The following is a 13,244-nucleotide window of genomic DNA, read 5'->3' on the forward strand; positions in this document are numbered from 1 at the left end:
GCTATATATAGATATATATATTATATATCTATTACCTAATATTATTATATATATCTCCATATATATTATATATACATATATATATATACATATAACTATATATACATCATCATCATCATCGTTTAACGTCCGCTTTCCATGCTAGCATGGTTGGACGGTTCAACTGGGGTCTGGCAAGCTCGAAGGCTGCACCAGCCAGTCAGATCTGGCAGTGTTTCTACAGCTGGATGCCCTTCCTAACGCCAACCACTCTGAGAGTGTAGTGGGTGATTTTATGTGCCACCGACACAGGTGCCAGACGAGGCTGGCAGACGGCCACGCTCGGATGGTGTTTTTATGTGCCACCGACACAGGTGCCAGACGAGGCTGGCAGACGGCCACGCTCGGATGGTGTTTTTATGTGCCACCGACACAGGTGCCAGATGAGGCTGGCAGACGGCCACGCTCGGATGGTGTTTTCTTATGTCCCACCGACACAGGTGCCAGACGAGGCTGGCGAACGGCCACGCTCGGATGTTGTTTGTTACATGCCCACAGCACAGAGGCCAGTCGATGCGGTACTGGCTACGGTCACGTTCGGATGGTTTTCTTATGTGCCACCCACAAGGATACAAATTCCATTGATGTTCATCAAAGACTTTCTCCAAGTCAACGAAAGCCAGATACAGAGTTTTATCTTTGGCTAGGTATTTCTCCTGCAGCTGTCTCACCAGAAATATGGTATCAGTGGTGCTTTTCCCTGGCACGAAACCAAACAGCATCTCATCTAGGTTGACTCGCTCTCTAATCAGTTGGGCTATGACCCTTTCTGTAACCTTCATTACCTGATCCAACAGCTTAATACCTCTGTAATTACTTGTATCTAGGGCGTCACCTTTACCTTTGTAGCAGTTGACTATTATGCTACTACACCAGTCATTGGGTATGACTCCTTCGTGTATCACCTGGTTTACTATACGGGTGACTAGGCTATAGCCGACACTGCCAGATATTTTGAGCATCTCAGCAGTAATTCCTGACGGGCCTGGGGCTTTCCCTGTCTTCAAGCTTCCAATTGCCTTAACTACCATGGAACTGTCAACTCGGATAGCTGGTCCCTCTATTGGGTCGACATTCGGCAGACTCTCTTTATCCCATTCATTCTCTTTGTTGAGCAACCTTTCATAGTGGCATCTCCAAACCTCTCTCTTTGCATCCTCATTTAGCGCAAGTGAACCATCATCCATGCGAACACATTTCTCTCCTACCACATCACGAATCTCTCTCACACACTGTCTTGCAACATGAAACACCTCAAGTCTTTGGTCCTCACGGCACAGAACATTGGCAAATTTTTTTCTTATCTGCTTCCCCTCTAGCAAAATATACCTGTCTCCTAGCTTCTCTTTTTGCAGTCTGATACAATTCCCTACTATCGCCTTTCCTCCAGTCCTTCCAAGTCTGTCTCTTGTCTCTAATAGCCCTGTCTACAACATTGTTCCACCACCACGTTACCCTGGGACGAGATGGGACTTTGCTCCATCACAGATCATTATATATATATATATATATATATATATATATATATAATGCATTTCTATTTTGGATGTATTTGGGGTATTTAGTTGTGCTCATGACTTAGTATTTTGCTTCTTCCATGAGTATGAGTAAGTATCTCGTTTATTTCTTTACCACATTTATCACTGACAAAGGGAGGGTTCTTACGAACTAATCCTGAAATCAGTCCGATATGGTAATAATGGAATTTTTTAGAAATTTCTATCAGCTTTTTTTCGAGTAGCGTGCGTATTGTGAAAAATTATATGGTAATGGACAATATGTCCAATTTTTCGGCATATTTGGCATTAGAGATCTTTTTGTTTGCCCTTATTTATAAGCTGTTTATAATTTTAACCTTTAAAGGTATTTTTTAATATGCTGGCCATTGATAAAATATTTTTAGAAAAAATTTTATCCTACATTAAATATATATATATATATACATTATATGTGTGTGTTTGAAAGAGAGAACATAGCCTAGTGGTTAGCATGTTTTAATCACAACTGCAAGACCATGGTTTCAATTCTTAGAGCAGGTGATGCATTGTGTTCTTCAGCAAAACACTTCATCTCATGTTACTCTGTGATTACTTCGATCCCTGGTATGTGACACACTGTGCACCTTCTCAGACAACGTTCATTTGATGGAGAGTGAGCTAATATGTGGCATGAACATTTGATCACTGTAAACATCTGTGCTGGTCATTTGGCAAGCTGAACGCTCATATGTCATCTTCGATGAGAGTGTCCATCATATATATATATATATATATATATATATATCATCCTCATTTAACGTCCGCTTTCCATGCTAGCATGGGTTGGACAGTTCAACTGGAGTCTGGGGAGCCCGAAGGCTGCACCAGGCCAGTCAGATCTGGCAGTGTTTCTACAGCTGGATGCCCTTCCTAACGCCAACCACTCCGAGAGTGTAGTGGGTGATTTTATGTGCCACCGACACAGGTGCCAGACGAGGCTGGCGAACGGCCACGCTCGGATGGTGTTTTTTTTTTTATGTGCCACCGACACAGGTGCCAGACGAGGCTGGCAGACGGCCACGCTCGGATGGTGTTTTTATGTGCCACCGACACAAGTGCCAGATGAGGCTGGCGAACGGCCACGATCGATGGTGTTTGTTACGTGCCCACAGCACGGAGGCCAGTCGATGCGGTACTGGCTACGGCCACGTTCGGATGGTTTTCTTGTGTGCCACCGGCACTGGTACCACAAAGATACAAATTCCATTGATGTTCATCTATTTTGATTTGGTTTGATTTTCACTTGCCTCAACAGTCTTCACAAGTGTCATAAGAAGGAAGGTATGCACAGGTAGACTGACTACGTCCCAGGTAGGGGCCACGGTTATGGCCTGACTAGTCTTGCCGGTCTTTGGATGGTGTTTTTATGTGCCACCACACAGGTGCCAGATGAGGCTGGCGAACGGCCACAATCGGATGGTGTTTGTTACGTGCCCACAGCACGATGTGGTACTGGCTACCGCCACGTTCGGATGGTTTTCTTGTGTGCCACCGGCATTGGTACCACAAAGATACAAATTCCATTGATGTTCATCTATTTTGATTTGTTTTGATTGGATTTGATTATGATTATGATTATGATTATTATTATTATTATCACTTGCCTCAACAGGTCTTCACAAGTGTCATAAGAAGGAAGGTATGCACAGGTGGACTGACTACGTCCCAGGAAGGGGCCACAGGCTATGGCCTGACTAGTCTTGCCGGGTTTTCGGACAGGTGCCAGATGAGGCTGGCGAACGGCGTTTGTTATGTGCCCACAGCACGGAGGCCAGTCGATGCGGTACTGGCTACAGCCACGTTCGAATGGTTTTCTTGTGTGCCACCGGCACTGGTACCACAGAGATACAGATTCCATTGATGTTCATTTGTTTTGATTTTTTTGATTTGTTGTTTGGTTGATTTTCACTTGCCTCAACAGTCTTCACAAGTGGTCACAAGAAGGAGGTATGCACGGTGGACTCCCAGGTAGGGGCCACCCACGATCAGATGGTGTTTGTTATGTGCCCACATCACAGAGGCAGTCGATGCGGTCCGCTTACGGCACATCGGAGGTTTTCTTGTGTGCCCCGGTACTGGTACCACAAAGATACAAATTCCATTGATGTTCATCTATTTTGATTTGGTTTGATTTGATTTTGATTTTCACTTGCCCAACAGGTCTTCACAAGTGTCACACACTTGCCTCTGCCTCAACAGGTCTTCACAAGTGTACACACTTGCCTCAACAAGTGTCCACCACTTGCCTCAACAGGTCTTCACAGTGTCATAAGAAGGAAGGTATGCACAGGTGGACTGACTACGTCGCGGGTCTTCGGATGGTGTTTTTATGTGCCACTGACACAGGTGCCAGATGAGGCTTGGCGAACGGCCACGATCAGATGGTGTTTGTTGTGCCACAGCACGGAGGCCAGTCGATGCGGTACTGGCTCCGGCCACGTTCGGGTGGTTTTCTTGTGTGCCACCGGTACTGGAACCACAAAGATACAAATTCCATTGATGTTCATCTATTTTGATTTGTTTGATTTTCACTTGCCTCAACAGTCTTCACAATGACACGTTCACACACTTGTGCCTCAACAGGTCCCCTCCACAAGTGTCACACCCCTTGCCTCTGCCTCAACAGGTCTTCACAAGTGTCACACACTTCCTCAACAGGTCTTCACAAGTGTCATAAGAGGAAGGTATTGCACAGGTGGACTGACTACGTCGCCGGGTCTTCGGATGTGTTTTTTATGTGCCACCGACACAGGTGCCAGATGAGGCTGGCGAACGGCCACGATCGGATGTGTTTTGTTGTGCCCACAGCACGGAGGCCAGTCGATGCGGTACTGGTTACGGCCACGTTCGGGTGGTTTTCTTGTGTGCCCACTGGCCTGGTACCACAAAGATTACAATTCCATTGATGTTCATCTATTTTGATTTGTTTTGATTTGATTTTCACTTGCCTCAACAGGTCTTATAAGTGTCACAAGAAGGAAGGTATGCAAAGGTGGACTGACTACGTCCCAGGTAGGGGCCACGGGTTATGGCCTGACTATCTTGCCGGGTCTTCTCACGCACAGCATACTTCCATAGGTCTCGGTCTCTAGACATTTCCTTGTGAGACCTAAAGTTCGAAGGTCGTGCTTCACCACCTCGTCCCAGGTTTTCCTGGGTCTACCTCTTCCACAGGTTCCCTCAACTGCTAGGGTGTAGCACTTTTGCACACAACTATCTTCAGCCTTTCTCGTCACATGACCATACCAGCACAGCCGTCTCTCTTGCACACCACAACTGACGCTTCTTAGGTTCAACTTTTCTCTCAAGGAACTTACACTCTGACGATTATGACCACTGACATTACACATCCATCGGAGCATACTGGCTTCATTTCTTGCGAGCTTACGCATATCCTCAGCAGTCACGGCCCATGTTTCACTAACCATGTAGCATGGCTGTACGTACACATGCATATACAGTCTGCCTTTTACTCTGAGCGAGAGGCCTTTTGTCACCAGCAGGGGGTAAGAGCTCTCTAAACTTTGCCCAGGCTATTCTTACTCTAGCAGTTACACTTTCAGCACACCCACCCCCGCTACTGACTTGGTCTCCTAGGTAGCGGAAGCTATCAACTACTTCTAGTTTGTCTCCCTGGAACGTGGCAGAGAAGTTGGTCTCTGCACATTTCCAGTGTTTATTGCTCCTGAGCATTGCCACAGACAAAACTATTTTCCTAGTTAGCCTTCCTTTGACATTGCTGCACCTCTTATGTGTCCATAGCTTACACTTGGTGCATCTTATAGAGTTTCTACCTACACCTTTTTTACAGATCGAGCAGGGCCATCTACCTGAAGGCGTTTGTGATTGATCTACCTTCCTACTTATTAGGACTTTGGTTTTAGCTAGGTTGTATATATATATATATATACATGCTGGTGGCACGTAAAAACACCCACTACACTCTCAGAGTGGTTGACGTTAGGAAGGGCATCCAGCTGTAGAAACTCTGCCAGATCAAGATTGAAGCCTGGTGCAGCCATCTGGTTCACCAGCCCTCAGTCATTCGTCCAACCAATGCTAGCATGGAAAGCGGACGTTAAACGATGATGATGATATATATACTGCTTGCAGGGACAGCATATTTTCTTCTGCAGCCATAATATACTACCAAGTACATTAAAGGTTTTATTAGTCAACACTCTGTTCTACTTAGCTGTGTGATCTCTGTAGATTTTCTATAGAAATTAGAGCCAGCTCTGAGATTTATGATGTTTTCTATACAAATATGTTCATGTAACACCATTGGATTGGCCACTTTTACTTGTTGAATACATGCCTGAAGCCTGGTACATGCATAGTGCTTGCTGGTAGGGACACTGTATTTCATAATTGTTCATAAGTTACTACCAAGTATATTAAAGATTTTATGTACACACACACACATGCCCATATTTATTTTGAAATACATGAAATACATGTTTATATATTTTGAAATACATAAATCTTAAAACATTCCCAGGGTTAACATTGTACTTTGACATTCAGTGCCTTCAGCAGAGTTAACTCCTTTTCAGGCATTTGGTCATTTCCCCAATTCAAGAACTCTGCCTCTGTTCCCCAAAATTTCTGAATACTCTGAAAAAATATCCCATGGGTACTGTTTGTCTTCCTTTGTTGAATCCAATAAAAATCATAATCCATTTATATTTCCCTTGTCAAGAGAAAATCTGAGTAAAAAAAAAATTATCAGAAAGAAAAACATATAAATTAAATAAAAAACACAAACTCACCTGCCAGATCTTACAAGAGTTGGATCGAAATGGTCTTCTTCTACTTCTTCCACTTCTTTAAGAGATGAAGCTGATGAATTTCGGCGCATTTGCTGTGCATAATAATAATAATAATAATAATAATAATAATAATAATCCTTTCTACAATAGGCACAAGACTTGCAATTTGTGGGGAGGTGACTAGTTGATTACATTAACCCCATGTTTCACTAGTACTTAATTTATCAACCTTCAAAGGATGAAGGGCAAAGACAACCTCAGTGGAATTTGAACTCAGAATGTAGCAACAGACAAAATACCACAAGGCATTTCACCTGGTATGCTAATGATTCTGCCTGCTTGCTACCTTAATAATAATTATTATAATAATCCTTTCTACTGGAAGCATAAGGCCTCAAATTTGGGGGGAAGGGGTCAAGTCGATTACATCAAACCCAGTGCGTAACTGGTACTTATTTGATTGACCCCAAAAGGATGAAAGGCAAAATTGACCTCGGTGAAATTTGAACTCAGAATGTAGCAACAGGTGAAATACCATTAAGCAATTCCTCCAGCAAGCTAAGGATTCTGCCAGCTCACTGCCTTAATAATAATAATAATAATAATAATAAAAATTTCCCCTGTGATTTCAAGCTTCCTGAAGCACAATATGTCGTTGTGGAATACAAATCTCCAATTATACCACTCTAATGGAGTACTTGCCTCAGAAAATATAAACATCAACTGTGGAATTTTTCAAGGTGACTCACTTTCACCTTTAATATTCTGCATAGCCCTAATACCCCTTACAAGTGAATTAAACAGAACAGGGTATGGGTATAAAATTGCCAATGAAAAAATAAGCCATCTATTTTATATGGAGGACTTGAAACTCTATGGTAAAGACAATAATGAACTTGAAGGCCTATTGCGCACAGTGAAAGCATTCAGCGATGACATCGGGATGGAGTTTGGACTTGAGAAGTGTGCCAAGGCCACTTTCCAGAAAGGGAAAGTGAAGACCACAAATTCAGTCGTGTTAGATGTTGACACAGTCATAAGAGAGCTTGAGCAAGAACAAACATACAAATATTTAGGGATAAATGAAGGCTCTGGTATTCAGCATGCAATCATGAAAGAGAAGATCAGGAAGGAATGTTATAGGAGAGTTCGTGCAGTCCTGAAATCTGAACTAAATGCACGTAACAAGGTGTTAGCTATAAATTCCTTAGCAGTTCCAGTTGTTACTTATAGCTACAATGTGTTGAACTGGAATATGAGTGAAGTAAAGAATATAGATAGGAAAATACGCAAGTTGCTGAGTTGTAATAGGATGCACCACCCAAAGGCAGACGTAGATCGCCTTTGCCTTCCCAGAGCCCAAGGAGGTCGAGGCCTGATCCAATTTGAACTAGCTTACAAAACAACCACAATTGGACTGGCCAAATATCTTGAAATAACGAATGACTGGATGCTAAAGCTCGTGGAAAATCACGAGAGACGAAAGAAGCTTCATTCTATCATAAAGGAAAGCAAAAAATTTGCTATTGATCTCGTGCAGGATACCCAAACTGAACAACCCAAGGGAAGTACGGCAACTATTGTTGCAAAGAAGGTGAAAATAATGGCAATGAAAAAAGCGCACAAGCAATTGGCTGATAGGTGGGAGGAGAAACCTCTGCACGGAAAATATGTGGCCCGCAGCAAACAAGCTGATGTTGACCAGAAGCAAACCCATCAGTGGCTACGGAGCTCAGGGCTAAAAGCAGAGAGCGAAGGTTTCATCCTGGCTGCTCAAGATCAAAGCCTATTAACCCGGAACTACCAGGCCAATGTGAGGAAAAATGGAGCAGACCCAAAATGCTGATTCTGCAACGACATGATTGAAACAGTGGACCACCTAATCTCTGGATGTAAAGTCTTAGCACCAGTGGAGTATAAATTAAGACATGACAGAGTTGGCCAATATCTACACTGGCTAATAAGTCAACATTACAATATCAAAACTGCCGACAAGTGGTATAATCACCACCCTGAAGGTGTAACTGAAGGAGAAAATGTAACGATTCTGTCGGACTTTCCAGTACATACAGACCGAACCATAAACCAGATATTGTTGTGAAAGACCAAAACAATAAAGTTTGCTTATTGATCGACATGAGCATCCCCTGTGATCATAATATCTCGGCGAAAGAGTTTGACAAGCTCAGAAAATATAAAGACCTACTCATTGAAATTGAGAAAATGTGGCATCTCAAGGCGGTTACAATACCAGTGATCGTATGAGCACTAGGAATGATCAAGAAGGGAACCGAAAATTATATGAGAATGATCCCTGGCTTACCATCCCTGCAAGAAGTGCAAAAGATTGTCTTAACTGGTACATCACACATATTGAGAAGAGCATTGTCGATGTGAGAACTATTACTACCCATGTATTTTAATTTAACTTAAAAAAAAAAAAATGAACGAACTATTGAGTTTAGTTTAATGGCCTACCAATGAGTTTCTTTGCCCTAGGAGTCGGGAAGACACTCGGCAAGAAATGGAAGCAAATTTGAAAGAAAGAAAAAAAAAAAATAATAATAATAATGAGTTCAAATTTTTACCACAAGGGCAACTTGGGGGAGGGGATTAAGTTAATTACATCAACCCCAGTGTTTCACTGGTACTTAATTTATTGACTCTGAAAGGATGAAAGGCAAAGTCGACCTTGATGGAATTTGAACTCAGAACATTGCGACAGGTGAAATACCACTAAGCATTCTGTCCAGCATGCTAACGATTCTGATGGGCCAATCAACCTGAAAAAATTCTAACTGGGCTTCACCTGCAAGTTCATGCGCTGTATATTTTGATATGAGATCACCATGTTGCACACATATAGTTGCAATGCATGTGCCTAGTGTATCCTTATCAGACAGGTAGTCATGATGGTATACTAGACTTCGTAAGGCGGCGAGCTGGCAGAAACGTTAGCACGCCGGGCGAAATGCTTAGCAGTATTTCGTCTGCTGCTACGTTCTGATTTCAAATTCCACCGAGGTTGACTTTACCTTTCATCCTTTTGGGGTCGATAATTTAAGTACCAGTTACGCACTGGGGTTGATATAATTGACTTAATCCGTTTGTCTGTCCTTGTTTGTCCCCTCTGTGTTTAGCCCCTTGTGGGTAGTAAAGAAATAGGTATACTGGACTTCATATATTTGTACCCCAGTGTCACTTTGATGGCATGCACTGCTCTCTTACTCAATAATAATAATAATAATAATAAATGGCCATGAGAATAATGCTCCAATGCACATACATGGCTAGACAGCCAATCTAATCCCCTTCACTCCTAACATAGCAGACCAAGCCTGAAACCCATTCAGCACCCCACCCCCACCCCACAGAATATCTCCCCCCAAATAGGTAAGAACAGCATGTCGAGGAGAATGAACATTAGAACTCCATTTTGGAAGGCCATAGAAAGTGCTCCAAATCAATAATGATAAAAGCTGTCCCACCAACACAGTCAACTACAAAAACGAAGACAAACACAAAAGCAACAAAGCCACTGACTACAGGAAATAGTCACAGAGAACCGTTGCTTACAACAGTGCTACCACCTCCACCACCACCAATAATACAAGCAAATGGTAATAGTACTAATGATAACATGCCCTGGATATGGCATGAAACTGCATCCAGTTGTGGTATCATTACATGAGAAGAACAAAGTTACCCTTAACTACAACTACCTTCAAATTCTCATTGAGCAAAGTGTAGCACCTGTAAGCCCACTATGGGACCTAAGAAATACCAGATTGGCTTCTGGCATGGTTAAGCCTGTCTCATGGGAAGATAGATCTCTTTGGCCTTGAAAGTGCACAGTGTATCACACGTCAGGGATTGAAGTAATCACAGAGCAGCCCTCTAGAGGTGATTCAATTAAAACACTGATGGTTGTGCCACTGCAGCACCAAAATTCTCAGGAGTGAAAATGTCAAATACAAAGCTATAAAACAATGGATTGAATGAGACTGGTGCTAAAAACAGTGTACATGAGGGTAGTTGTGGACTCTCAAAACCTTGGCTAGCAACCCACCTAATTATAGTGTTGTGATAAAAATACTGGTGATCACAACCTTACAAATGCTACCTCTAAATGAGTGATGTCAAAATTAAGAAACCACAACTGTGCTAATGGGACTAGAACCGTTAACAGTGAAGGTATCATGCATGGTAGGCAGGGAACATCTGATCAAGCTCTGGCAGGTTGTCCTCATGCTATTGATTAGGACCAAAATCATAGTCAAAAGAGCAAAAGGAAAAAAATGAAATGGGAAAAAGATGGAAACAAAATAGTAATAAAAAAAGGCTTCATGAAATGAATGAAGGAAATATGGGATAAAAGAGGTTTTGAAGCATCTGCTCAGCAACTGATAGACCAAGCAAACGCAATCCAGGTGTAGTGACAGAAATTCAGAGAAGCATAATAAAAAGAGCAGAAGGACAGTGAAACAGCAGTAGCAGAAAGCAGTAATGAAGGGGTAAAAGATGGAGAACATGAAACAGATGGAAACCACAGGGTACCAGAGAATATTGATAAAGTAACTAATAAAGACAATCTAGATGAACAAGTGACAGTAAGTACTGCACAAGACTTCAATGATGAAGAGAAGAACATTTTAGAAATGACATTTTGAGCTTGATTAAAACAGAAGACATCAGAGAAACAAACCAGCTAATCATAGCTTCTGCTAATGTCGTAGCTAACATAGTAGGCTACAAGTGAAAAACTGAAGATTCAAAAGTAAATGAAAAGAAAGAACCAAACTGGAGGAAGAGAATGCGAATGAAGCTGGAAAAGACATGGAAAGAACTAGAGCAATTGAACAGGATGATTAGAAAAGAGCTCAAGAATAAGGTAATAATCAGAAAATTGAATGGACAGTACGTGTTAGAAGAAATCAAACAGTAGATGAGGAATAGACACAAAAGGTGACAGCATTAAAGGCAAAACTGAAAAGCTATGATGACAATGCAAAGGTTTCATACAGAATAGACTGTTCCAATCAAACAGAAGGCAAATATTTGAGGAAATAGGAGGCCAACACCAGGAACTGATTTCAGAAGCAGAAGAAAGTAAAGAATTTTGGAGAAGGCTATGGAACAGGCCAGCAAGACATAAAGAAAGTGTGGAGTGGCTAACAAAGGTGGAAAGACAACTTTCAACTGTACTGCGACAAAAAGACGTCTGAGTTAATCTATATACAGTGAGGCAGAAGTTGAAAAAATAGCAAATTGGAAAGTACTAGGCCGGATAGAGTAGAAGGCTATTGGTTGAAGAACTTTACACTGTTATATGAAAGGATCGCTGCACAACTGGATGATTGCTTGCAGTAAGGTCATGTCTTAGTCTGGATGACAAGTGGATGAACACTGCTATGCCTCAAGGATCCCTTGAAAGAGAAGTTGACATCAAATTTTCAATCTATGACTTGTTTGCCACTAATGTGGAAGTTTATGACCACTGTCTTGGCAGAAGAGTTATACAACCATATGGAAAGTAGCAATCTATTTCTGAACAGAAAGGATGCAGGAAACAAAGTAGGGCAACAAAAGATCATTCATTAGTTGATGAAATGATAATTAAAAATTGTAGATGCAGATTGACAGGACTAAATGTAGCATGGCTAGATTACAAAAAAGTATATGACATCGTACCGCACTGTTGGATAAATAAAACAATGAGCATGCTTGGAATGGCAAAAATCATGGAGAAAGTGCTAAATGAAAGTATGAAACACTGGAATACTGAATTGATTTGAGGAAAACAAAAACTTGGAAAAGTGACCATTAAATGTGTAATATTCCAAAGTGATAGCTTATCTCCATTACAATTCATATTGGCCATGACACTGCTCACTATGATACTATGGAAAGTTAAAATTGCTTATGATTTAGGAAAAGGAAATGGTGAGATAAATCATCTCCTTTTCATGAATGATATAAAGGTTTATGTGAAAGATGAGAAACAACTTGAAAGTCTTATACATACTATCTTCATTTTCTCATCTAACATAGGTATGGAATTTGGGATAGAAAAGTGTGCTATATTGAAAATGAAATGTGGAAGATTTGAAAGAAGCCAGGGAATTGAAATGCCAAATTAGCAAACAATGAGAGCAGTTGGGAAAGGACAGTGGTATAAGTAAGTGGGAATACTGGAAGGGGACAAGATATAAAAAGAAATTAAACAAGTTATCAGTAGGGAGTACACAAGGAGAGTAAGAAAATTACAGCAGCCAAAGCTGAATTCCAAAAATCTGATTGAAGCAATAAATTCAAGAGCAGTACCCTTAATCAGATATAGAGTTGGAATTATAGACTGGACCAAGAACGATATAAAGAAACATGACAGAAAGCCTAGGAAGTTGTGATAATATCTGGAGCCCACCATCTGAAAACTGGTATCAACTGCTTGTACTTGAGGAGAGACTAGGGTGGATGAGGCTAAATAGCAGTAAAAGAATGTGTACATATAGAAAGATAAAGTCTAGTAGAGTATTTACAGAGCAACACAGAAAAATTACTGAAGACGGTTAATAGTCAAAACAACAGAAATTCATAAAAGAATAAAACATAAAAAAATAGAACTGTTTTCATACCTGAGAAGGCACTCGTAATGGAGGTTCAATTCTGATTTTAGGATCCCAGCCACCGGGTGGCAAAACAGTTCCTTGTACCATAAATTCTTCAATTCCTGCCACTAGTTCAGATTTATTGCGACATTTGTATGCAACTTCACGGAATATCTACAATAATAGATGCAAATCTCACTGGTTCTGGAGTTTCACTTTTTTTATTTTTCATAATTTTATGCAAATAGCAAACTGAAATGTTGTTAACAAACAGCAGAAAAGTTGAC

At 41.3% G+C, this 13,244-nt stretch overlaps 1 protein-coding gene across 1 annotated transcript in view; it reads right to left on the reverse strand.

The window, feature by feature from the left end:
- LOC115223673 (electroneutral sodium bicarbonate exchanger 1-like) overlaps positions 1-13,244 on the reverse strand; it is a 125,395-nt gene that overhangs the window by 37,546 nt on the left and 74,605 nt on the right. Inside the window, exons 10-11 of the mRNA XM_036512625.1 lie at positions 12,985-13,131; positions 6,350-6,441 (exon numbers count right to left, since the gene is read on the reverse strand). Coding sequence (XP_036368518.1) covers positions 6,350-6,441; positions 12,985-13,131 — 239 coding nt within the window. The remainder of the gene's footprint in view (positions 1-6,349; positions 6,442-12,984; positions 13,132-13,244) is intronic.

The sequence above is a fragment of the Octopus sinensis genome, linkage group LG23, assembly GCF_006345805.1.
Source record: "Octopus sinensis linkage group LG23, ASM634580v1, whole genome shotgun sequence".
NCBI classification, from domain to species: Eukaryota; Metazoa; Mollusca; class Cephalopoda; order Octopoda; family Octopodidae; genus Octopus; species Octopus sinensis.